The following is a 27,997-nucleotide window of genomic DNA, read 5'->3' as shown; positions in this document are numbered from 1 at the left end:
TGAAACCCAGGAAAACTTTCCTTGGCACTCTTTCTTCTTCAAATTCAATCAATACTGTTTCACTTTCCTTTTTCATTCCCTCCTTTGTTGTTTTCAGTCTTAGAACATGAATTACTTTCCCCCCTTTGATATTCCTCTTCAACTCCTCCATGTTTATACTCATTGGTACACCCATGATCACTCTTTTACAACCACCATTTTGTGCTCCCACCCTCCCTGTATATTCCACCTTGCATTTTCCTATCTCTTTTAGCTTGAGTGCTTTCTCAGGTTGTTCCTCATTCGCACATCTTACCAATAGATTGCCATCATTAAGGACTTTTGCAAATACTATTTCCCGTATCTTATTTGCCAGAGTTGTTGTTAGCACAAACGGGTTAATTTTCTTCATGTGTCCTTGCGCCTTCTCATTAAACCTAATTATGACAACACCTCCTCTCTGAACTTGTTCATCTTCCTCACTTTCAGAACTCTCTCCACTGTCATTTCTTATTCTTTTATTCCCTTTGTCTCGGTTTTCATTCATCCATCCCCTCACTATCTCCTTATTCCCTTTATTTCTCCCTTCACAATAATCCAATTGCTGCCTACCTCTGATCCCAAATCCCTATCCCTTTCCTTCTCCACTCTCTTTCCCTCAGCCCCTCCTCTCACCTTGTTTGCCATTACCGGACCCAGGCAATCCCCTCCCAGCAATTCCCGCTCCTTCCCCACTCTCTTTCCCTCAACAAGTTCCAAACCACATTCACACATGCACCACCACCTTCCAAACTCTCAGCCCAGCCCACAACCAACTCAACAACACCGGGAGGTTTCACTTCGTAAGGGTTTCTAGGTAAAGAGGCAGCCATGGGCGGTATTGCCGGTGTTGTTCCGTACAGTCGAAGGAAGTGCGAGCGGATGTATGTCCGAAACATTGCCGAGCTCCACTATGTAAATCCGAGGATTATGAATCCGAATAAAAATATAGTTCCCAGTTAAGCTCGGTTGAAGAGTTTACCTTCCAGTCAGTGAAAATGTCAATTAGTGCTGTATGGAAATAAAACCTTCCGTCAGATTTCGTTCTCTCCAGTTTAATAACGATATGAAACACCTTTGCCTCGATGACAAGTGACTTCTGGCTTTCAGATCACAAAGGTACCGCACTCCAATGAGAATAACCACTGCCCTCCATTGGCATTGCCATCGATGGGTTCATCACTGTCAATCAGCAGATGGGGGGCGATCCAAGTAATTAGTAAATCTCCAGGATCGTACATGCAGTAACAAGTGATCTTTGTAGTATTGTGGAACATGACCAGAACTTGAAATAATACCAAAGGACAGAGACAGATTGAGCCAAGTCACAGGTTGATTGAAGTCAGAAACAGCCCATTCTCATAAAGACAGGAATATTGTCAGATAATTTGATGGTCAGTCAGAATGTCTGATCCGTGCCTTGTTAGAAGATGAGTGCATATGGAAACATAGAAATCTACAATATAATACAGGCCCTTCGGCCCACAGTGTTGTGCCGTCCATGTAATCTATTCTAGAAACTGCCTCGTATTTCCCAACTGCATTGCACTCTGTGTATTCTAAGCTCCATGAAATTATTTGAGTCTCTCAAAAGACTGTATGGTATCTGCCTGTACTGTCATCGCTGGCTGTGTATTCCATACACCTGCTACTCTCTGTGTGAGAAACCAACCTCTGACATCCGCATCGACCCTACTTCCAAGAACCTTAAAACAATGCCCCTTGTGTTTGCCAATTCAACCCCAGGGAAAAGCCTCTGGCTGTCCACATGGTCAATGCATCTCATCATCTTATACACATCTATCAGGTCACCTCTCATCCTCCGTCACTCTAAAGTTCACTCAACCTATTCTCATACGGCATGTTCTCCAATCCATGCAACATCCTTGTGAATCTCCTCTGCACTCTTTCTATAGTATCCACATCCTTCCTGTAATGAGGTAATAGAATACTCTAAGTGGGGTAAAAATCAGGTCATATAGCTGCAACATTACCTCACCACTCTTGAACTCAGTTCCATGGTTGATGAAGGCCTTCTTAACAACAATGTCAATCAGTGCTGCAGCTTTAAGTGTAAAATTGACATGGACCCCAAGATCTAGCTGATCCTCCACACTGCCAATATTACATTCTGTCTTCAAATCTGATGTACTGAAATAAACCACAGCACACTTATCTGGGTTGATCTCCATCTGCCAATTCTGCATCCTATCGATGTCCTGCTGTAACCTCTGGAGAACTGTCCAGACTATTCACAACACGCTCAGCTTTTGTGTCATCAGCAAACTTACTGACCCACCCTTCTACTTCCTCATCAAGATCATTTATAAAGATCACAAAGAGAAGGAGTCTCAGAACACATCCCTGCGGAACACCACTGGTCACCATCCTCCATGCAGAATACGAACCATCTGCAACCACCTTTTGGCTTCTGTGGGCAAGCCAATTCTGGATCCACAAAGCAAGGTCTCCTTGGATCCTTGCGTCATTACTTTCTGAATGAGCCTCGCATGAGGAATCTTATCAAAAGTCTCACTGAAAGCCATGCACACTACATCCAATGCTCTACCTTCATCAGTGTGTTTTGTTACATCCTCAAAGAAATCAATCAGGTTCGTAAGGCACGATCTGCCCTAGACAGAGCCACGCTGACTATCCCACATCAGATGATGCTTCTCCAAATGCTCAGAAATGCTGCCTCTCAGGAGCTTCTCCAACAGCTTGCCCTCCTCTGAAGTAAGAACCACTGGTCTGTAATTTCCTGGCTTATCCGGCTTACCTGAAATGGGAACAATGTCTCCTCATCCTCTGGTACTTTTCCCTCCCTACTGATGGTGCAAAGATCATCACCAGACATCCAGCATTTTCCTCCCTCACTTCCCACGGTAGCCTGGAGTATATCTCAAGATGACTACCCCCAAATTGAGTTAAAATTGTGATGCCAGAGCTCTCATTCAGAGGAGAACATATCGAAGTGTGTAAAATTATGAAAGGAGTAGATAAGATAGAGGTAGGAAAGTTGTTTCCACTGGTAGATGAGGCTAGAACTAGAGGACATCACCTCAAGATTTGGGGGAAATTGGGATGGAAATGAGGAGGAACTGTTTTTCCCAGAGGGTGGTGAATCTGTGGATTTCTCTGCTCAATGAAGGAGTGGAGACTACCTCAGTGAATATATTTCAGACAAGGTTGGATAGATTTTGGCATAGTAGGGGAATTAAGGATTATGGGGAAAAGGCAGGTAGGTGGAGATGTCCATCGCCAGATCAGCCATGTTCTTATTAAATGGCGGAGCAGGCTCGACGAGCCAAATGGCCGACTCCTGCTCCTATTTCTTATGTTCTTATGTTCTCACCACAGACTATAATCTCTCCTGAAATACTGTCCTTCACCCATTGATGTATTTTGCAAATATTTTTACAGGTTTGAAATGACAGAACACTTGTGTACGGGAATCACAAACACAACAACACATCAGTTTTGCTGACTCTGGATATTTAAGGAGTGACCAAATATTTTCTTTGCATCACCAACACATCTGTTGTCAATCCATGGAGATGAAGCATTATCTCATACCATCTGGTAATGTGTTTTGTCTCTGAAATCAAGTTTTCTGTTGTAACTCAGTGAAATCCACTGGAACCGGGGTGCTGTGAACACACCAGCATTTGTTCACTGGAGATCAGTTCTTCAACTGCATTCAAAACTTCAAAACTACAAGGGATTCAAAACTTCTGACTTTCTGAATTGCCAGAGAATTGATCGTAGTCAGGTATCATTCTCCTTCTCTCAGTGTGGTAAGGGATTCACTCACAGCCTCCCCGCAAACGTGCTAGTGAGTTCACCGTGGGGAGAGGCCATTCACCTGCTCTGTGTGAGGGAGGGGAACTACTCAGTCATCCAGCCTGAAGATACATCAGCAAGTTCACACCAGAGTGAGATGCTCCACCTATTCTGCAAGTGGGAAGCAATTCGTTCCATTGTTGTTGCTGAAGATATATCCTAAAGTTCACCAGTGAGAGGACATTGACCTGCTTGGATGGTGGGAAGACATTCACACGCTCAAACAGACCACAGTGACACCAATGAGTTCACACCAGGGAGAAGCCATTCACCTGCTCCGAATAGGGGAACGGGTTCACTCAATCATCTCAACTGAATGAACAGCAGCGAGTTCACACTGAGAAGAGGCCGTTCACCTGCTCAGACTGTGGGAAGAGATTCACTCACTCGTCCACACTACATAGACACCAGCGAGTTCACACTGGGGAGAGGCCATTCACCTGCTCAGACTGTGGGAAGAGATTCACTCACTCGTCCAACCTACATAGACACCAGCGAGTTCACACTGGGGAGAGGCCATTCACCTGCTCAGACTGTGGGAAGGCATTCACTCAGTCAAATCACCTGCTGCAACATCAGTTAGTTCACACTAGGGAGATGCCATTCACAAGCTCAGACTGTGAGAAGGGATTCACCCAGTCATCTCAACTGAAGTCACACCAGCGAGTCCACACTGGGGAGAAGCCGTTCACTTGCTCTGAATGTGGGAAAGGATTCGCTCGGTCATCTGTACTGAAGGTACATCAGCGAGTTCACACTGGGGGGAGGCAGTTCACCTGCTCAGACTGTGGGAAGGGATTCGCTCACTCGTCCAACCTGCACAGACACCAGCGAATTCACACTGGGGAGAAGCCGTTCACTTGCTCTGAATGTGGGAAGGTATTCGCTCAGTCATCTGAACTGAAGTCCCATCAGCGAGTTCATACTGGGGAGAAGCCGTTCACCTGCTCTGAATGTGGGAAAGGATTTGTTCGGTCATTTGAACTGAAGTTATAGCAGCGAGTTCACACTAGTGAGAGGCCGTAGACCTGCTCTGAGTGTGGGAAGGGATTCACTCACTTGTCCAACCTACACAGACACCAGCGAGTCCACACTGGGGAGAAGCCATTCACTTGCTCTGAATGTGGGAAAGGATTTGTTCGGTCATTTGAACTGAAGGTACATCAGCGAGTTCACACTAGTGAGAGGCCGTACACCTGCTCTGAGTGTGGGAAGGGATTCACTCACTTGTCCAACCTACACAGACACCAGCGAGTCCACACTGGGGAGAAGCCGTTCACTTGCTCTGAATGTGGGAAAGGATTTGCTCGGTCATCTCAACTGAAGTCACATCAGCGAGTTCACACTGGGGAGAGGCCGTTCACCTGCTCTGAGTGTGGGAAAGGATTTGCTCGGTCATCTGAACTGAAGGTACATCAGCGAGTTCACACTGGGGAGAGGCCGTTCACCTGCTCTGAGTGTGGGAAAGGATTTGCTCGGTCATCTGAACTGAAGGTACATCAGCGAGTTCACACTGGGGAGAGGCCGTTCACCTGCTCTGAGTGTGGGAAAGGATTTGCTCGGTCATCTCAACTGAAGTCACATCAGCGAGTTCATACTGGGGAGAAGCCATTCACCTGCTCTGAATGTGGGAAAGGATTTGTTCGGTCATCTGAACTGAAGGTACATCAGCGAGTTCACACTAGTGAGAGGCCGTACACCTGCTCTGAGTGTGGGAAGGGATTCACTCACTTGTCCAACCTACACAGACATCAGCGAGTCCACACTGGGGAGAAGCCATTCACTTGCTCTGAATGTGGGAAAGGATTTGCTCGGTCATCTCAACTGAAGTCACATCAGCGAGTTCATACTGAGGAGAAGCCATTCACCTGCTCTGAATGTGGGAAGGGATTTGTTCGGTCATCTGAACTGAAGTCCCATCAGCGAGTTCATACTGGGGAGAAGCCGTTCACCTGCTCTGAATGTGGGAAAGGATTTGTTCGGTCATCTGAACTGAAGGTACATCAGCGAGTTCACACTGGGGAGAGGCCGTTCACCTGCTCTGACTGTGGGAAGGGATTCACTCACTCGTCCAACCTACACAGCCACCAGCGAGTTCACACTGGGGAGAAGCCGTTCACATGCTCTGAATGTGGGAAACGATTCGCCCAGTCAGCTCAACTGAAGGAGCATCAGCGAATCCACACTGGAGAGAAGCCGTTCACATGCTCTGAATGTGGGAAAGGATTCACCCAGTCAGCTCAACTGAAGTTACATCAGAGAGTCCACACCGGGGAGAAGCCATTCACTTGCTCAGAATGTGGGAAAGGATTCATTCGTTCATCTCAACTCCTGAGACACCAGCAAATTCACACTGGGGAGAAACCATTCACTTGCTCAGAATGTGGGAAAGGATTCATTCGTTCATCTCAACTCCTGAGACACCAGCAAATTCACACTGGGGAGAAACCATTCATCTGCTCAGAATGTGGGAAGGGATTCACTCACTCGTCCAACCTACACAGCCACCAGCGAGTTCACACTGGGGAGAAGCCGTTCACTTGCTCTGAATGTGGGAAAGGATTTGCTCGGTCATCTGAACTGAAGGTACATCAGCGAGTTCACACTGGGGAGAGGCCGTTCACCTGCTCTGACTGTGGGAAGGGATTCACTCACTCGTCCAACCTACACAGCCACCAGCGAGTTCACACTGGGGAGAAGCCGTTCACATGCTCTGAATGTGGGAAAGGATTCACCCAGTCAGCTCAACTGAAGTTACATCAGAGAGTCCACACCGGGGAGAAGCCATTCACTTGCTCAGAATGTGGGAAAGGATTCATTCGTTCATCTCAACTCCTGAGACACCAGCAAATTCACACTGAGGAGAAACCATTCATCTGCTCAGAATGTGAGAAGGGATTCACTGATTCAGTTCATCTGAAAGAACATCAGTTTGTTCACACTGTGGAGAGGCCGTTCACCTGCTCAGACTGTGGGAAAGGATTCACTCGGCGTTTTAGTCTATTAACGCACCTGTTAGATCACAGTGAGGAGAAACCATTCACATGCTATGAATGTGGGAAAGGATTCACCCAGTCATCTCAACTGAAGTTACATCACTGAGTTCACACTGGGGAGAAGCCGTTCGTCTGCTCTGAATGTGGGAAAGGATTCAGTCGTTCATCTCAGCTCTCGAGACATCAGCAAACTCACACTGGGGAGAAACCGTTCTGAGGAAATGCGGATATATAAAAAATCATTTTGAACCCAAGTAACCTCCAGCTAAAAGAATAAGTGGGACTGAATAGGAATTTTTGAACAAAAGTAAACTCTGTCTTCAGCAGTTAAGAAAGTAAACGGCTTATACTGGTTTCCTTTTAATTGTCAGAGGGACATTGAGAATTTGATAATGTATATTGTACCCGTGTTTGAGTAAGCACTCATTGATAAGGACAGCAATGAACATCTGTCTGGAATGAAGTCAGGACCTTGCAAAGGGAATAGCTGATAAGGACTGGACTGTATATCCGTCTATATTCAAGCCTTGAGTTAGTGCACTCTGTTATCTAAGACCTTAAGTTTTGCACGAACAGACTTGGTTCTAATAGCAGCTTGCAACAGTGACGTATGGGACTTACTATGTATAAATATTACTGCTGTAACTTGACTGAGAGTGTCCACTTGTCAGATGGTTGGCAGCACTGACATGCCTTCCCTTTGATAACTGGGTCTCAAACTCTTGCAAGAGAATCCAATAAACTGTGGTGCCGAGAGGAAACTGGTCTCCCGAGTTTTATTCAGATTCGACTTTAACATTGGGCGTCACGAACAGGATCCCAATACAGAGAGTGCGAAGCAGACAGACTGAGTAAGCGGCCGGACCACTCCGGGGACTGCGGAGACCGACCGGGCGCCCAACAGGTATTTCACCTTTTGTCGCTCTCCGGTAGTTCCTTTGGAGGCATGGTTCCTCGCCGAGGGCTGCTTGCATACCTTGATAGGATAGGGAAAGTATCTGTCGGAAGACTTGTAGAAAGTAGGCAAATTTTATTAATTGAGCAGGAGGCGGTACCGGGTTAATTTCACTAACTGGGCAGGAGACAGACGTGCTGGGTAAATTTATCAATTCAGCAGGCGGTGCCTGCTGGGTAAATTTATCTGATTGTTAATCGAGCAGGAGGCTTCGTGCCGGGTAAATTACTTAGAGGGCATGGAGACGAGTGATACGAGTGGGCCGAGAGCAGCCCTACACAATGTGTGTGAGAGTTTTCCAGACAAGGAAAAAGATTTGTGAATGTTGACTGCAGCGCTGAATAAAAAAGATTGGGGGGAAATGTGGCCACTGAGCGGGAGACTGCGATATCACCTCTTGAGAACAAGCAGTAAATTTGATATGGAAGATGAACTGTGGGAAGAAGTGGAAATTGTTGAAAAGGCAATGGAAGGATAAGGCAGATGCAAAGTGGAACAGTACATGATGAGCAAGTTGGAGGGATAATGCGTGTGACAAAGGGAGAGAGGTACGTACTGCAGAAGACGCTAAAGGCGGAGTGTGAATGGGTGAATGGGCGCCAAAAGCGAGAGCAGGAAAAACAACGTCAGCAAACCAAGGCCGGCCTAGATAGGAGAGAAGGGCAGGAACGTCAGTCTAAAGTTCGAACTGACAGGGAAACAAGGGATCCCGAACCCATGTCTGGGATACAGATCCTGTTTGAGGACGGTGACCGTGATGAGGAGTGGGCACCCACCGTACTCCCCCCACCTTACCAGGGGCCGAGTGCACCCAGTGCTCCCGAACCCCAATCCTCCCAGTACTCAGATACGGTGACCACTCGGGTAAAGCAGCGGCAGCGGGTAAGGGGAGGCTCTCTATACCCTCAGATCCAGAAAGGGAATACCGAGGATTATTACGAGACAGGGAGGGAAGAATCCACTAAAACCCCAGAGTTAATGGCTCCACAGAGACAATTGCCCACCCGAATGCTGCCTAATCCATGAGCAGCGGAGGAGGGACAGCTCTCAGTGATTCCTGTGTACGCACCCTGGAAGCCTCAAGAAATGATAGTGATCATGAATCCGGCCCCAGTTAGAAAAGAAAACCCAGCACAGATTGCTCGGTATGTCCGCAGTACTATACAAATGTATAATGTGACCCCGCAAGATTCATTCGGTCTCTGCTGCATGATTCTCTCAGCTGATGAGGGGCGGGAATGGAAGGCAGAATTAAGATACCAAACCTATCAAGAGTTACAGGTGGGAATCCATGATGAGAATTAACAGACAGATCAGATTATTCAAGCCTTGGAGAGGGCTCTCCAACAACCTGTAAACATCACTAAAGTACTTGAATCCAAACGTAACCCTGGGGAATTGGGGCCAGACTATTGGGAGCGATTTGTGGCCCGCTACGCACTCTCGCAGGAGACCAAACCTCTAATAATGGCACGGAACACACATGGAATTCCAGGGGGACCCAGTGTGAGGTTTCATTTACAGCCACCACCAGTCTGGGGTGTAATCTAGCAGAGTGAGACTTGCTCTGTCCATTGCAAGTGGAGATTCTATACACGGACTAGCGAACAACCGACAGCTTCCCCAGTTACCGAATCCCCCTCCAGTGGTGGGCACTGAATCTGGACTCCACTTCGTCTGAACCCTCTCTGCCGGAGGCAGACCCTCATTTGACCCCTACGTGGTGCTCAACTGAGGAAAGCCGATATTATGCACCCCTCGAGGGACAGAAGTTCAAAGTCACCGTGACTGGAGAGGCTAAAGGAAAAGAGGGCAGTGCATTACTGGCCGAAGTTCCAGGTTTCCTTTGGTGACAGACAGGATTGGTGCTTCCCCATACCACCATTAGGGTTTGCCCGGGGTTCAAGCTAATGAGCGTGGGTTTCTTGCCTGTACCCTGATGAAACAAGCCTCTAGCACCAAGGGAGACTGGCCGGACTTGGCTGCGGGCCAACTCCGATACTGGAAGGAATCAAAGGTGAAGACCGGACATCTGGTAAGACACTCTTTTAATATTGACGGAACCCAAGACGTTGTACCACATCTCCGGATAATTTCAGGCCAAGAAGTCGGCCGCACCAAATTCACCCCCCTGTTTGGATCACCGTGAAAGGACAGACTCTCCCACCCCTTCCACATTACCCCCTCAAGCCGGAGGCAACATTTTGTGAGGATGGAAGGTCTCTGGTAATCCAGCGAGGAAACGATGTCCTGGCTATGTGATAATGACGGACAGTGACGTCAGCCTCTTTCGAAACAGCTGTTTCCGCCCAGAAGGCTGAGCTGCTCACTCTAACTCGTGCCTGTATCCTAGCAACAGATTTAAATGAGAACTTTTACACAGACTCCCGTTATGCACGGACTACAGAGCTTTCAGGGTTTCCTGACTTGTTTTGGCTACCCCATTTTAACCTACCTTTGCAAACAACTTACTCAGCACTCTACAGCTACCTCGAGTTTTGGCTATTATAGAATGTGGAGCCCATACTGGGGAATCTGATGAGATATCTAAGGGTAATGCCAGGGCTGATGCAGCAGCTAGACAGACAGCCTCGAATCCCACACGTTTAGACCCCTCGGGAACCCAGCAAGCTCCTATTAGACACAATCTAAGGACGGGCATGCCAGACATGGGAGAGATACGTACGTTTCAGGAGGACGCCCCTGAAGGAGAGCGTGAACTATGGTCCCACATGGTTTGCCACCTTAAACCTCAGAACAATGTATGGGTGACCTCTGCAGGTCAGGTCTGTGTTCTTACCTATTTTGATAGATTATGTACATAATTGTACACGGCTGGGCAAGGAGGGAATGGTTGAATGGTTATTACATTATTACAATCTTGCTGGCACCCTGATTTCCAGAAAGCAGCTGCAAAGCGTGCACACGCCCAGCTAATCCACAGCCACTTCCAGGACAGCGGCGATACGAGGCGCATGTGGAAGGGCATCCAGGACATCACCAATTACAGGACAACATCACCTGTAGACCAGCTAGCAGGTGTTCTCACTGACATCTTTAACATCTCCCTGAGTAGCGCCACCGTTCCAACGCGCTTCAAGGCCGCCACCATCGTCCCCGTGCCGAAGAAGTCTTCAGTGTCCTGCCTGAATGACTACCGTCGCGTTGCACTCACATCCATCATCATGAAGTGTTTCGAGAGGCTCGTCATGAGGATATCAAGACCCTGCTGCCCCCCTCACTGGACCCCCTGCAGTTTGCGTGCCGTCCCAACCGCTCAACAGATGCTGCCATTGCTACCTCCCTCCACCTGGCCCTAACCCACCTGGACAAAAAAGACACATGCGTTCAGATGCTGTTCATAGACATCAGTTCAGCATTCAACACAATCATCCCTCAGAAACTGATTGGAAAGCTGAGCCTACTGGGCCTGAACACCTCCCTCTGCAACTGGATCCTAGACTTACTGACTGGGAGACCTCTGTCAGTCCGGATCGGGAACAGCATCTTCAACATCATCACACTGAGCACGGGGGCTCCCCAGGGTTGCGTGCTCAGTCCACTGCTGTTCACTCTGCTGACCCACGACTGTGCTGCAACACACAGCTCGAACCATATCGTCAAGTTCGCCGATGACACGACCGTGGTGGGTCTCATCAGCAAGAACAACGAGAGGAGGTGCAGCGGCTAATGGACTGGAGCAGAGCCAACAACCTGTCTCTTAATGTGAACAAAAAAAAAGAGATGGTTGTTGACTTCAGGAGGGCACGGAGCGACCACTCCCCACTGAACATCGACGGCTCCTCGGTAGAGATCGTAAAGAGCATCAAATTTATTGGTGTTCACCTGACGGAGAATCTCACCGGATCCCTCAACACCGGCTCCATAGCAAAGAAGCCCGGCAACGTCTCTACTTTCTGCGAAGGCTGAGTAAAGTCCGTCTCCCACCCCCATCCTCATCACATTCTACAGGGGTTTATTGAGAGTATCCTGAGCAGCTGCATCACTGCCTGGTTCGGAAATTGCACCATCTCGGATCGCAAGACCCTGCAGCGGATAGTGAGATCAGCTGAGAGGATCATCGGGGTCTCTCTTCCCGCCATCATGGATATTCACACTACACGCTGCATCCGCAAAGGAAACAACATTATGAAGGACCCCTCATACAATCTCTTCTCCCTCCTGCCGTCTGGGAAAAGGCTCCGAAGCATTCGGGCTCTCACGACCAGACGATGTAGCAGTTTCTTCCTCCAAGCCATCAGTCTCCTCAATACCTGAAGCCTGGACTGACACCTTGCCCTATTGTCCTGTTTATTATTTATTGTAATGCCTGCACTGTTTTTGTGCACTTTATGCAGTCCTGTGTAGGTCTGTAGTCTAGTGTAGCTTTCCCTGTGTTGTTTTTTACATAGTTCAGTCTAGTTTTTGTACTGTGCGATGTAACACCATGGTCCTGAAAAACGTGGCTCATTTTAACTATGCACTGTACTAGCAGTTATGGTCGAAATGACAATAAAAGTGACTGGACTTGACTTGAAGAGCGAGCCAAAGCATGTTTAATTTGTAAAAGAATGAATGCTGGGAAGAAAGTGCCTTTTGTTTCCGGATCTACTCCCTTGTCTGGCGGGCCTTTCTCTTGTTTACAACTTGGTTTTATAGAATTTCCTAGAGTACATTGTTATGAGTATTGCTTAGTGACAGTAGATGCATTTAGCAGATGAATTGACGCTGTTCCTACAACTAATAATACCACTATGACTGTTGTGAAAATATTTCTAAAATAAATAATTCCTCGCTGTGGACTTCCAGAAATGATAAACTCGGTCAATGAGCCACATTTTGTAGCCAAAATAAATGAGGAAGTCTGTAAAGAACTTGCTGTAAAACAGCAGTTCCACTGCACCTGCCTTCCGAAAGCAGCCGGCATAGTGGAACCAGCCAATAGTACCGTGAATGATCAGCTGGCCAAACTTACACCAGAAACTGGATTGACCTGGTTGAAGGTTTCACCCTTAGCCTTAGGTTGCCGACATCATGCCCCACGATGTGACGTCATTGATCTATGTTCCCACCTTTGTCTGTTGAAGTTTTACTGATGAAGCTAGAATTTGTCTGTAAGTAAAGCCTGTGATTTAATGTACACTCTTATCTAATTAATTAAGTTTTGCTGTAACTGATTTGGTGGGAATATACATGGAATCGACTGTTCTTTGTTCCGCCAGTTCTATAAATTGTCATGTTTCTGAGTGTTAGACAGAAAGCTCGTTGCGAGCTGCCGGGGAGAGAGAGAGAGAGAGAGAGATACTCAGTCTTCCTGATGATCGGCTCCGAGTCCTTCCTCGCCGGCTGAGTTCGAACAAATAAACGGGTGAAAGATTAAATAAAGACTTGTTTGTGGTGTAGTTATTTGTTCTGGTGAATTTCAGTTTACACTCACATCCAAGACTTCCATCCGGACCATCGGGACAAGCCTGGAGGATCGCCTGGAGGCTCCCGCTGAAGGGGGGGAGGGGGGGGTTCGGTACTATCATGGACCCGTCTGGCAATTCCCCATCTTGCTATTACCTCCTTAATTGGGCATTAATCCCCTCGTCTGATTTCCGATCATTCTCAGTTCCACTAATTACAGAACACATGGTTCTCATTAGCGAAAATAGGGTAAAACTCGGGCGTCACGGCCATGCTTTGCCAGTTCGTTGGTCGACTCTAGTGTGAGTAAACCTCGTTTCCTGATTCCTTAGGACTGCCAGTTCTAAGCTCCGCATCATTTCCTGGATACTCTACGTAAACACTGTCTCCGTGTAAAGACTCTGCTGGATACCGGTTCCCCGGTCGCCACGGTGCTAACGCCTCACAACTCTGCCTCCGCGCCTCTGTCCTGCGCTAGGGTTCATCCTCAGCCTCGTCCTTGCAACCATAGCAGGGAGATGAAATAAACAACAACACTAAAATAAACACAATAACAACGTTACCCAAGGAGCTGATTATTGGTTTCAGGAGGAAGAAACCAGAGGTTCAGACAGCAGACTACATCGGAGGTGAAGAAAGTCAGGAACTTTCTGTGCATCTGGTTTTCGGTGCGGTGTATTTCGTAGAATCAAGAGCTTCGATGAGATCAATCACTTCTCCTACCCCCGAGAATACAACGTTATTTAGCGATGCTTGATTGTACAGAGAAGCTTGACTCACCAACTTAATTTCTGATATGAACTCCACGGAGTCAGACTGCTGAACATGTCCATTTACAGGTCAAACGAGAGTTTCGTTTGCCAGACATTTTAAACCAGTTTTCGTAAAGAGCCGCGCGCTTCCTAAGCGACACAACATTACAAATATTATTTACATCAATAGAATCAAACCGATCGGCAATAAAGCTGTAGTGATAACCAATAAATGTTCTTGATTTGATAAGTCATTCAATCCTGGAACCATTTTAGTAACCGCCTTTGAACCCTCTCCAGTTTCAGCACATCCTTCCAAAGATAAGCGGCTCTTATCTTAGAATTACCATGGTTCTAGATTGGGTATAAGCACCAAACCTCAGTGGAAGACAAGCCTGCTTGCATTCATAACACCCCATTGAAGTCAGCTGCTAAGCATGTCCATTTATGGGTCAGACGATAGTATCGTTATTAAACTTCCGTTTATGTAAAGAACCACGCTTTTCCAGAACGGAAAGGCATTCGAAAAGCACCAATGCAATGGATGTTACGATCATTCTAGCTCACTTTACCCGTCACGGGCTTTCCATGTTCTCGACATATTGCTCAGGTTCTCAACGAGAAAGTCCACTCGTGTGCCAGAAACCGCTAATCTGTGAATTGTAATGGACCTGTAGCAATGGTAGAAAAATCACACCAGCATCACGTGGGTGGTTGGCATTTTTCAATGCAGTCTCTGCTCACGTGAAGATCTCATTAGCGAGTCTTCATTCGTTGGCACATCTGCCCAAATTAATGACAAGTTATTAACGTTCTCCCACCAGGTAGCATGAAAGTATGGTTAACTTCCCGGAAATCTGAATGATATCACCATTTATTTGAACTCTCAATAAACTTTACAATCGGACATGCGTTTTACCTACAGAGCCGACCACTTAATCTGAGCAGATGTTTGAGTCAATACGTCAATTGCTCCCTGAATTTCCTCTGTGTCAGAGTGTAGATACACGTGTTGGTGCAGGTGGAGAGAAACTGCAACATCAACCCAAACTGTTGCAGGATATACGTCGGGGTGTTCAAATATCTGTCAGTGTAAGAGTAATTCTGGACTTGCCAGTTCATAGTATATACAATATAGGGGATCCACAACAATATGAAATTGGCTGACAGAGCGAACAACAACATTATTGACTTTCTCCGGTTCTCCACCTCTGGATCATTCTTTTTCTCTCTGCTGTTCCTGAGCCCCCGGCGAACTCTGTTTGCCGCGATAATATGACTGACCGTTAAAGCATTAAAAAGTAGAATCAAACCGACCGGCCATAAAGGTGTAGTTATAGTGTTAAACCACTGGAATGCTTTCAACGCTGGTAATGTTAGGTAATCCATTGCCAAAATGCATCGCCAGGGAGAACGGAAAATCGGAAAGGTCAGTATTACTGTTGAACATAGGGGACTATGGAGCCTTGAGGGAGGAGCTGGCCAAAGTTGACTGGAAGGATACCCTAGCAGGGATGACAATGGAACAACAATGGCAGCTATTACTGGGAATAATACAGAAGCTGCAGGATCCGTTCATTCCAAAGAGGAAGAAAGATTCTAAGGGGAGTAAGGGGCGAACGTGGCTGACAATGGAAGTCAAGGATAGTATAAAATTAAAAGAGAAGAAGTATAACATAGCAAAGATGAGTGGGAATCCAGAAAATTGGGAAACTTTTAAAGAGCAACAGAGGATAACCAAAAAGGCAATGCAGGTAGCAAACATGAGGTACGAAGGTAAGCTGGCCAAGAATATAAAGGAGGATAGAAAAAGCTTCTTTAGTTATATGAAGAGGAAAAACAATAGTTAAGACCAAAGTTGGGCCGTTGAAGACAGAAATTGGTGAATATATGCTGGGGAACAAGGAAATGGCAGACGTGTTGAACAGGTACTTTGGATCTGTCTTCACTAGGGAAGACACAGACAGTTCTAACAGCGGTCAGAGGACCTAGGGTACCGGAGGTACTGAAGGAAATACAGATTGGGCAGAAAATGGTGTTGGGTACACTGATGGGACTGAAGGCTGATAAATTCCCAGGGCCTGGTGGTACTTCAGTTCCCAGGGTACTTAAAGAGATGGATCTGGAAATCGTGGTCGCATGGGTAATCATTTCCCAATGTTCTATAGATTTAGGATCAGTTCCTGAGGATTGGAGGGTAGCTAATTTTATCCCAGTTTTTAAGAAAGGATAGAGAGGGAAAACAAGGAATTATAGACCAGTTAGCCTGACATCAGTGGTGGGGAAGATACAGGAGACAATTATAAAAGATGAAATAGCGGTACATTTGGATAGCAGTAACAGGATCGGTCCGAGTCAGCATGGATTCACATTGGGTTAGTAAATGTGCATCTGACTCGCCCCGCGCCGTCTTGTGGGAAAGTATGCCGCTGAATTTGGTGACTGGAATGGGAATAGATGGACATATCCGCAGACGAATGTGTGGGCTGCATTCCGGAGGTGTTCTTTGGCATCTGGCGGGAAGAATGAGGTTCTGACTCTCTTGGACGGTGCTTTGCCCCTCCCGACACACTCACTATCTTAACGCCCCGGACTGCCGGTCGATGGGACAATCCGCTCGGGAATAACACCTGGGAGTTCAGGTGGTGAATCTGCAGAGCTGGAGCCCGGACTGGAAACTCTGCCGCCGCCTCTGGCGACTACTCACGGTGCGGCGCCATTAATCAACTGAAGCATCGAAGTGACGGGATATTTCACCGCGCTGATCGCCTGCTCCCTGAATTTCGACTGTGTCACCGCGTAAATAAATGTGTTCGTGTAGCAGCTGAAATCCATCAGGAAAAAACCAGACTAAGTGGAAGATCCATTCAGAATCATTGAAATCGATTCCTGTTTCTGATATATGATAATGTATGAAATTTACAACCATTGTCATCCACAGGAGGATGAAGCTGCCGGAGAGAGTGAAGAGTAAAACCACAGACCTCCTCCTGCTCTCCATCTCCGGGTCACTGCGGTTCTCCCCCTTGCTCTGATCCTTCAGCCCCTTACGGACCCGACTGGCCACTAAAATGTGCCTGACTGTAGGAGCGTTGAGCAGCAGGATCCCAGTGAAAGGGAGGAACGGAGTTAAAACCGTATCCAGCCAGTCATATCCAACACACCAGGGTCAGTGTATGGGGAGAAAGGGGTAAAATAAGAACGGACGGAATTATATCGACATGAATTAGAATGGAAACATAAAAGTGCTGGGTTTATGGGAGAAACAAGGAGGGAAGGAAATATATCGCCATGACTTACTATACTTAATTATTCCTTTTGTCCTGTTGCAAATCAAGCTTCCGGATCGTGTAGGTTTTTTTCATTATGAAACGGTTGAACACAGGTGAAGCATATCAGGAAAGAAATCATGCAGGCTTCTTTTCAATTTTGGGGGGCTTGACTGATTTCATTGATCCGCTTTCTTAATCAGTGGTGTAACCTTAAATGAATTCGCAGAATTGTGTTTCATTATGTATAATCGATAGGATTTTTTGGGGGTAATTTAACTTTCATTAGAAGACAGAAGCAGTGAGGATTTTATTTCCCAAATTCTCTACACCACAGTCCAGTCCAGTCGATAACAGGAATCGCCTTTAAGTTGGAGTGTCCACCGCCGTTAATCGAAAGCCTTTTTTTAAATTTAGCCAATCATTCAAGGAGAAGGTGGGGATTGATGTGATTCACATTGGGTTAGTAAACGAGCATCTCACTCGACATGCACCGTCTTGTGGGAATGTCTGACAGTGAAGTTGGTGAGCGGAATGGGAATAGATGGACATATCCGCAGACGGATGTGGGGGCGGCATTCCGGAGTAGTTCTTTGTCTGGCATCTGGCGGGAAGAATGAGGTTCTGACTCTTTTGGACGGTGCTTTGCCCCTCCCCACACACACTATCTTAACGTCCCGGACTGCCGGTCGATGGGACAATCCGCCCGGGAATAACACCTGGGAGATCAGGCGGTAAATCTGAAGAGCTGGAACCCGGACTGGAGACTCTGCCGCCGCCTCTGGCGACTACTCAGGATGCGGCGCCATTCATCAACTGAAGCATCGAAGTGACGGGATATTTCACCGCGCTGATCACCTGCTCCCTGAATTTCGACTGAGTCACCGCGTAAATAAATGTGTTTGTGCAGCAGCTGAAATTCATCAGGAAATACCCGAAGTACTGAAAGATCAATTCAGAATCATTGAATTCGAATCCTTTTCCTGAGACCTGATAATATATGAAATTTACAACTATTGTCATCCACAGGAGGATGAAGCTTCCGGAGGGGGTGAAGAGTAAAATCACAGACCTCCTCCTGCTCTCCATCTCCGGGTCACTGCGGTTCTCTCCCTTGCTCTGACTCTTCAGCCCCTTACGGACCCGACTGGCCACTAAAATGTGCCTGACTGTCAGAGCGTTGAGCAGCAGGATCCCAGCGAACGGGAGGAACGGGGTAAAAACCGTATCGAGCCAGTCATATCCTACCCACCAGGGGTCAGTGAAATAATGGTCCTTGGTAATACAGGACCACGGTACATTGTCGATGATCAGTCCGGGTTCCCATGTGAAGTATCGGGGAACGTTTCTCAGACAGGACAGTACACCGGTTGTTGTTAGAACCACAGCCGCAGTTTTCCCGGTGCAATATTTTGTTTTCAGCTTCTGGCAGCAAATGGCGACAAACCGGTCAAAGGTGAAAGTGACGGTGAACCAGACAGAACAGTGTGTGGCTGTGTAGCTCAGTACATCGATAACACTGCACACAGGGGTGATGCCCAGAAAACTCTACCGGAAGTAAATCACTCTGAGTCGTTCCAAAATGACGCTGGTGACAATGGTCAGTAGATCCGCCGCTGCCATGGCCACCAGGTAGCGAGTGATGCAGGTAGAGAGGCCGCACTTTCCCCGGGACAGGATCACAATCGCCACTACATTCACTGGAGAGAGGGAACAGACACTGGGCATTACTGAAAACATTCTCCGGGAATTAACATGGGATCGGGCTTTATCTAAAACTCGGTAGTGCTAGAGTCTGTAAACGGCTGCTAATCTAACACCAGAAACGGGTCGCCTGTCTTCTTCAGTGTGGAGATAAGACGATGTGTGGAGAATCGTTGATAAAAGCGATCTGCATGAACAACAACGATCGGTGCTGATCCCCATTCCAGTCGCTGATTGGGCCGGTTTCACTGAATTAACTGTGACTGACCAGAACTCTGGAAAGTCAGCATCTGATGAGGCCGAGAAGGGACACAGAGAGGAGCAACACACACAAAACTGGAGGAACTCAGCAGGTCAGGCAGCATCCGTGGAATTGAATAATCTTTCGTTTTGGGTCTAAACCCTCATTCGTGACGAAGCACTGCCCCGATTTATGACGGGTTTCAGAGGGAAAGAAGGAACCACTTAGTGACCTGTGGCTGAGTTGATCCGTTAATAGATTAATTCTACAGCTCTGTTTAATTCGATAACATACGGCAGCAGATCCGTGAACACTGGTTCAGGTGATCAGACCCAATAACTGACCAACGGACAGTGGGATCCGACTGTGGCAGACTCCACAGGGAGACATGAAGCACAGTACTAGGGTTTTTCTCTGATCAATAACTTAGGAAAAGTATACTTCAGAATGCAAACATCTCCCAGTCACAACTTCCCGGAGAGATCCCTGGCCCCAGCACTGGGACATCTCTGGACGAAGTGTCATTCAAGGCAAGAGCAGCGTTCTATTCGATCCAATGAGTTAGAGGAGAAACATAGACTTAGTTCCACTTGTTTTTAAATACGAAAATTCAGAATGTAAATTTGACAGGATCGATATCTCTGATGGATACTTGTGCAGTGATGATCAGGTTGTAAGCTTGTAACATTATCTTAAACAGGTTAACACCGGTTAACACACAGAAATATCGAACATAAAATGCTCTGCTCACTTACCAGGAACTCCAATGGCGGCAATGAACATGTACAATATGTTCTCCACACTGATATACCTATAGAACATTGCAGGCATTTTCCCTGGCCGGTGATTTGTCTCTTTGTGCGACAGGCGATCTCTCGGAATGAAATGTTAAGGCAGCATATGCCTGGGGTTTTTAAAGCCATTTAGCAATTCCACAGGGACAGATTTCAACAGATTTAAAAATAAAGGTTTTTAAATTATTTACAAACCAATTACGTCAGGCAGGTACAATCCCCGCGATGACAGACTGTGATTAAATTAATGAATAATATTTAGATCATTTGCGGGGTTAGTTTGTTACAACAAAGGTGACTGAGCCGTTCCAGGTGTCTTAACAATTTAATGTGCTTCCACTGTAAATATGTACATATGTAAATATGTAAAGGTACCAGTTGTCGGACACAGAATATTGAAGTAAATTATGTCATTGTGCCTGTGAAATTGTATTGAATCACCTACTGTTCTATTCTCCTCAAGAGTATAAACTCTTGATGTAGTTTGTGCTTGTGGGACTCTACTGAGAGGGCCTCGAAGAAAATGTCTGCTTGTGTCACGCAGATCATTTGGGGGCTCATCCGTGACCCATCCCTAACCCGAACACATGCCATGAAATTGAGCCGTCTTATTATTAATGTAAATAGAAATGAAACAACCTTGAGACTCGTCACAGCTCCATTTCAGCAGACACCCCCACATGCACATTAGATCATCCCGGAGCAAGAATCATTTCAGACAGTTCACTAAATAGCTGTCTCCATATAAAAAACAAGAACAGAGGTCAAAGTTCATCTTGAATTAATTATTATCGCATTAAAAACGTAACAACCCTGAGTTCTGACACACCTCCAAATCCACCGGCTCCCCCAAGCCAGTGCTCACCCCCGAATCCGCCAACACCCCCAACTCTGTGCAGATTAGTGTGCATCCACATATCTGTGCTCACTGGCAAAACCTCATTCAACCCTGAAATCAGCGTGAACCCCAAAAGCAACCGACACCCGACAATTCCAGTGTAATCACACGTTCTCTGACATACCCCTAAATCTGTGCACATCCTCAAAGCAACATTCGCTGCCAAATCCGTACGCACCCCCAGATTCACCGACAGGTCCCGAAATGTGCGCACATCCGCAAATCCATGGGCACCCCAAATCCGTGCGCACACCTACACATTACACTATCACAGAGCAGGAGTCACTTCAAGTACTTTACAAAATAGCTGCTTCCGCCTTAAAAATAACAAGAACAAAGTTTAAATTGCAAACGCACACCCACATGCATATTCCTCGTATAATCATTGACATCCCCTTAAATCTGCGCACCTCACCAAACTTATCTTTATCCCCTCATCAGTGGGTTTCCCAAATCCACCGAGTCCCATATTCGCTGACAAACCCCGATGGCTGCTCACATCCACAAATCCCTGTGCACCCCCATATTCGCCAAAACATCCCTAATCAGCACAATCCTCAAATCTGTGTACAGCCCCATATCCGTGCCTACGCCGAAACGGCAGACACCCCTAAATACACCGACATACCCAGACCTGTGTGCACACCATACCTGCTGAATCCCCCAAATGCAATTAACATTATTTCAAAGCAAGTATTATTTCAAGCAGTTCTCGAAATATCTGCCTCCACCCTAAAAAATAGCAAGAACAGAGATCAAGGTCAAATTGGTTTCATTATTAAAGTTTGTATCAATGAAACATACTTGAGATTCGACACCCTCCGAATCCACCGGGATTCCCAAATCTGCGCTAATCTGCAAACCTGTGTTCTCCTAAAACTGTGCCCTCCCGCAAAGCCGCATGCAAACCACAACTCAGTGTTCGCTCCCAAATCAGTGTGTATCCCCAAATCCGTGCGCACCCCAAACCTGCCCACACTCCCAAATCCACCTACATACCCAGATCCGTGCGCACCCCAAGGCTGCTGACAACTCCACATGCTCGTCAGATTATCCCAGAGCAAGAATCACTTCAAACAAACCACAAAAAGCTGCCTCCACCTTAAATCAAATAGCAAGAACAAAGTTCAAAGTGCATTTGTTATTAAAGTGTCTATAAGTGAAACAATCTTGAGATTCACATCACACCCCTAAATCCAAGGTCACCCCAATCCGTGTGCATCCTCAAATCCGCCGACACTCCCAATTCTGTGCGGTGCCTCAGATAGATCTGCACACCCTGTGCACCCTCACATGTCAAAACTGTGGGCACCCCGAAATTCACTGATACTCCGAAATCAGTGTGCACACCCATATTCGCCAACATGCCCTGAAACGTCCGGACATCCGCAAATCAATGTACAGCCCTATTTCCATGTGGACCCCCAAACCCGCTGACATCGCCACAGACACATTAGATTTTCCTAGAGCAAAACTCATTTCAAACAGTTCGCGAAATAGCTGCCTCCATATTAAAAAGTTCAAAGTTCTTAATGTGTTCATTATTAATGTATCTTTGTGTGTCTGCCTCTCTGCGTGTTGATATGAGTTCCCGTGTGTGGCTCTGTGTCAGAGAGTAGCCAGCAGACAGCTATGGCGCTTTTTCATGTAGGCTTGGCTATGAGAACACTTGGCGAGGACAAAATACCGATGTGTGTACACTGGTTCGGGGAACTGTATAGCATTGCATTGTTTGTAAGGGATACAGCAATATCATGGGCTTAACTCTGAGGAGGTTGAACAGGGAATGAAAGAGTGAACCTTTGAGGAGCGTTTGATGGTTCTGGGCGAAAAATGAAGAAGAAATCAATTTGAAAGCTATCGAATATTGAATGCACACGAGACGGGACACAGTGGAGACCCGGTTAGGCAGGAGTGATTCGGCGGCTGATCTTGCTTTACGGATGTGCTAAGATTTAGGGGTATGGAAGCGGATGGGTGGGTGCACATGGATTTTGAGGTGTCCGTTGCTTTTGGGATGCACTCTGATTTAAGGGTGGAATGCGCGTTTACCGGTGAGCACAGATTTGTGGGCTCACAGTGATTTGCACAGATTTGAGTGTGTTGGCGGATTCGGGGGTGCACACTGCCTTGTGGGAGCCGTTAGATTTTGAGTAGTATCGAATCTCAAAGTTGTTCCGTTTATACAGACTTCAATATTAAATGCAATATGAACTTTGACTCTTTTTCTTGTTTTAGTTAAAAGGAGACAGCCGATTTGTGAACTATTTGAAATTAATCTTGCTCTGGGCATGTGGGCGTGTCCGCTGATCTGGGCAGGTGACGAGCCTCAAGGTTGTTTCATTTGTACAGAAAATAATAATAAATGAAATTTGAATTTTGCCCTCTGTTCTGGATTATTGGGCCGAATGGCCTACTTCTGCTCGTAAGTCTTTTGGTCTTATGGGCTTATAACAGATTCCTGAGGCACAGCTCTGGTCACCGGCCTCCGTGCGGAATATGACCCGTCTGCAACCACATTCGCCTACTATGGGCAAGCCAGTTCTGGATCCACAAAGCAATATACCCTTGGATCCTATGCCTCCTTACTTTCTCAATAAGCCTTGCATGGGGCACCTTATCAAATGCCTAGTGAAATTATATTAGGGGCACGAACGAAGGGGGATAAACTGAATTGGAGTAAGAGACGCGAAAAGTCATGCGGGGTCAGGCAGAGACAATGGGTCTTCACACACACACACACACACACACACACACACACACACACAGACTATCTTACCGCCTCTTCGGCTCTCATCCGTGTTCTTTGACACATACAGGGTGCCCAGATTAAAGCATCCTCCCCAACACTAGAATGCTGAGTTTGATGGCGATATGTCAGGTTTACGGATTGGCCCTGGACGAACCCCCAAATGTTCTGAGTATGACTGAGTCTCTGAAGTCGTTGAGCGTTTCATGGATACGAAAGTCTTTATTCATCTCCACAGACAGACATTATTTTGGAGACCCCCTCGGTGGAGACCCCTAAACATAACCTTCATCAAGAGTTCATGCTCTTGAGGACATTGGCAAGAGTCGGTGATTCGGTGATTCAATACAGTTTCACAAGCTACTATGTCATAAATTACTGCCATATTCTATGTCTGACAAATTGTGCATATGTACAGTGAAGCACCTTTAACTGATAAGACACCTCGGAAGGTTCAGTCACCAGTGTTGGGACAAACTAACTCCAACAAATGGTCTAAATATAAATTTATCAGTTTATTCTGAATCTGTCACAGCGAGGATTACACCTGCTTGACGTAATTGGTTTGTAAATAAATTAAAAATCTTTTCTTTTAAATCTGTTGAAATCTGTTTCCGTGGAGTCGCTAAATGATATTTAAAGCCTCAGGCATGTGTAATCTCAACATCTCATTCCGAGAGATCGTCTGTAGCACAGGACGACAAACCACTGGACAGAGAAAATGTCTGCAATGCTGGATAGGTACTTGAGTGTGGGGAAAATGTTGTACGTGTTCATTGCGGTCATTGGAGTTCCTGGTGAGTGAGCAGAGCAATTCATGTTTGCCATTTCTGTCAAGGCTCTGGAGCAGGGATCCAATCGCAGACCCAGTACAGTGCACACAGTGATATATACTGAGTCACAAATCCCGAGGTGCAAACAAAGTCAGCGTCAAAATTCAGGTGAAGATCAAAACATCCAGAGAAATCCAAACACCAGAATCGGCAAACAGGCAGAGTCGATATTCAGACGGACAGGGTACAGATACGAATGTTGGAAACGCTCAGGAAAATTCACTGACACAATCCGGCAACAAACCGGTGAAAGCACCGGACTGAAATGCACTGAGCAATAAACAGAGCGTCAGGTGATAGGTGGAGCACAATGAGACACAGGTGGCAGCAAGACAGGTAATAATGAGAAACAGATGAGAGACGGAGTACTCAGTAACACAGGGGCCGGAGTAGAGCAGGAGCGGGGACAGGAGCACATGGCAATGCGAAACCACAGACTGACAGCTGGAGGAAACACACAGAAAGACAGAGTTCAACTGGAGGTACTGACAGTACCCCAGACCCCGACACACACACACTACGGACGCCTCCTGGCGTCACGGCAGGTAGAGCTGGGTGCTGGCGATGCAAGTCCCTGATGAGAGAGGCCTCCAGGATGTAACGAGCGGGGACCCAGAACCGCGACTCCGGTCCGTAGCCCTCCCAGACCTCAAGATACTGGAGGCTACGCCCCCGGTGACGAACGCCCAGCAGTTGACGCCCCGTGAACACCTCTGACCTATCGATGAGACGTGAGGGAGGGGTGTCTCGGGTACAGGACGCAGGGGTGCCTCATGATACGCTTTATGCGGGACACATGGAAGATGAGATGAATGCGGCGGAGAGTGGAGGGGAGCTTGAGTGATACGGCAGCAGGGCTGATGACTTTAGAAATAGGAAAGGGGCCAATGAAGCGGGGGGGGGGGCGAGTTTGTGGGAATCCACCTTGCGGAGTAGGTCTCCGGTTGAAAGCCACACACGCTGTCCTTGGCGGTAATGTGGGACATTGGAGCGATGGCCGTCAGCTTGTCGCTTGATCCTAGCAGAGGCACGGAGAAGGGCATTGAGGTCAAAAGTCAAGGGGATTAACCTGCAATTTTTAAAAAATTCTGGAGCAGCAACATCTGGAGTATTTCATACAGTTCTGGTCATCCCGCTATAGGAAGGATGCTGATGTTTTGAAGAGGGTGCGGAAGAGAAGGAAGTCTGAGAATCAGAACGGGAGTGCTGCGGGAGCCATTTTGATATTTTTCTTCTCATCGAGGGCTAAGAGAGACGGGACTGCGCAGGCGTGTGACGTCGGTAGTGAAGCGCGGAAGATTTAAAAGGAACACAGCCTTATACAGTGGACATCGTCGTTTGGGGGCAGCGGAGTGAGCCGGGAGCAGAGTGAAGGCGTAACGGCTTTGTCTCAACGGGTTTGGGCGGAAATGGGCGAGGCACGGTAGGTTTAGTTTTCAATTTTTCCTGTCCACAACACCACCAACCTTTGTGTCGTCTGCAAACTTGCCAACACACCCTTCTACCCCCATATCCAGGTCGTTAATAAAAATCACGAAAACTAAATGTCCCAGACCTGATCGTTGTGGGACTCCACGAGTCACAACCCTCCGATCCGAATGTACTCCCTCCACCACGACCTTCTGCTTTCTGCAGGCAAGCCAATTCTGAATCCACCTGGTCAAATTTCCCTGGATCCCATGCATCCTGAATTTCTGAATAGGCCTACCATGTGGAACCTTGTCAAATGCCTTACTAAAATCCATGTAGATCACATCTTCTGCACTACCCTCATCTATAAGCCTGGTCACCTCCTCAAAGAACCCCATCAGGCTTGTTCTACACGATCTGCCCTACACAAAGCCATGCTGACTGTCCCTGATCAGACCATGATTCTCTAAATGCCAATAGATCCTAACTCTAAAAATCTTTTCCAACAGCACAGACTGGTCTATAATTACCCGGAATATCCCTACTAGCTTTCTTGAACAAGGGGACAACATCCGCCTCCTCCAAACCTCTTGTACTATTCCCGTGGACAACAAGGACATAAATATCCTAGCCAGAGGCTCAGCAATCTCTTCCCTCGACTTGTGGAGCAGCCTGGGGAATATTCCGTCATGTCCCGGTGACTTATCCGTCCTAATGTATTTTAACAACTCCAACACCTCCTCTCCCTTAATATCAGCATGCTACAGAACATCAACCTCACTTATATTGTCCTCATCGTCATCAAGTTCCCTCTCATTGGTGAATACGGAATAGACCTTTTCATTGAGGACCTCGCTCCCTTCCAAAGCCTCCAGGCACATATTCCCACCTTTATTTCTAGTCGGTCCTAACTTCACTCCTGTCATCCTTTTGCTCTTCACATAATTGAAGAATGCCTTGGGGTTTTCCTTTACCCTTTTCGCCAGGGCCTTCTCATGCCCCATTCTTGCTCTCCTCATCTCCTTCTTATGCTCTTTTCTTGCTACCCTATATTCCTCAATAGACCCATCTGATCCTTGTTTCCTAAACCTCATATATGCTGGTTTCTTCCACCTGACTAGATTTTCCACCTCACGTATCACCCATGGTTCCTTCACCCTAACATTCTTTATCTTCCTCACCTGGACAAATTTATCCCTAACATCCCTAAGAAGGGTTTCCCCCGGTTCCATACACACTTTCGCACTGTCACACTTGATAAGTCCTATTCTTTCACGTTTTATCCTTTTGCTCTTCACATGATCGTAGAATGCCTTGGCGTTTTCTTTATTCCTGCCCGCCAAGGACTTTTCATGGCCCCTTCTGGCTCCCCTAATTTCCTTCTTAAGCTCCTTGCTTTATGTCTTATAATCTTCTACATCTCTAAAATTATCTAGATCTCTGAACCTTTTGTAAGCTTTTCTTTTCTTCTTGACGAGATGCATTACAGCCCTTGAACACCACGGTTCCAGTACCCTACCATAAATTCCTTGTCTCATTGGAACGTACCTATGCAGAACTCCACACAAATATCCCCTGAAGATTTGGCACATTCCTTCCGTACATTTCTCTGAGAACACCTGTTCCCAAATTAAGCTTCCAAATTCCTGCCTGATAGTCTCTTAATTCCCCTTACTCCAATTAAACGCTTTTCGAACTTCTCTGCTCCTATCTCTCTCCAATGCTATTGTAAAGGAGATAGATTTATGATCATTATCTCCAAAATGCTCTCCCACTGAGAGATCTGACACCTGACCAGGTTCATTTCCCAATACCAAATCGACCCGTTTGAAATGATTATTGCTCAGCGATAATCTAACGTGCTTTTGGGATGCCAGTGGATTTAGAGGTGCTCACGGATCTGGGTTTGTGAACAGATCTGGGAACGTCAGTGGATTTGGTGTTACCCTCTGAATTTGGGAGTTGGTGCATTTAGAGGTGCTCACGGATTTGTGGAGGTGCGCAGATCTGGGAATGTCAGTGGATTTGATGCTACCCACTGAATTTGGGAGTTGGTGGATTTAGAGATATTCACGGATTTGTGGAGGTGCGCAGATCTGGGAATGTCAGTGGATTTGATGCTACCC

At 46.8% G+C, this 27,997-nt stretch overlaps 2 protein-coding genes across 2 annotated transcripts in view; one reads left to right on the top strand and one right to left on the bottom strand.

Annotated features, from left to right (window-relative positions):
• Positions 1 to 27,997, bottom strand: part of LOC140723346 (zinc-binding protein A33-like) — a 402,895-nt gene that overhangs the window by 176,624 nt on the left and 198,274 nt on the right. The window lies entirely within an intron of this gene.
• On the top strand, positions 4,017 to 7,429 carry LOC140723364 (uncharacterized). The gene is given in 2 exon segments (XM_073037944.1): positions 4,017 to 4,850; positions 4,938 to 7,429. Coding segments are annotated over 2 exon segments (2,529 nt in total). The 5' UTR covers positions 4,017 to 4,458; the 3' UTR covers positions 7,075 to 7,429.

The sequence above is a fragment of the Hemitrygon akajei genome, unplaced genomic scaffold (genome assembly GCF_048418815.1).
Source record: "Hemitrygon akajei unplaced genomic scaffold, sHemAka1.3 Scf000110, whole genome shotgun sequence".
NCBI lineage: Eukaryota > Metazoa > Chordata > Chondrichthyes > Myliobatiformes > Dasyatidae > Hemitrygon > Hemitrygon akajei.
Note: the sequence above shows the minus strand (reverse complement) of the source record. Positions and strands in the feature narration are given on the sequence as shown.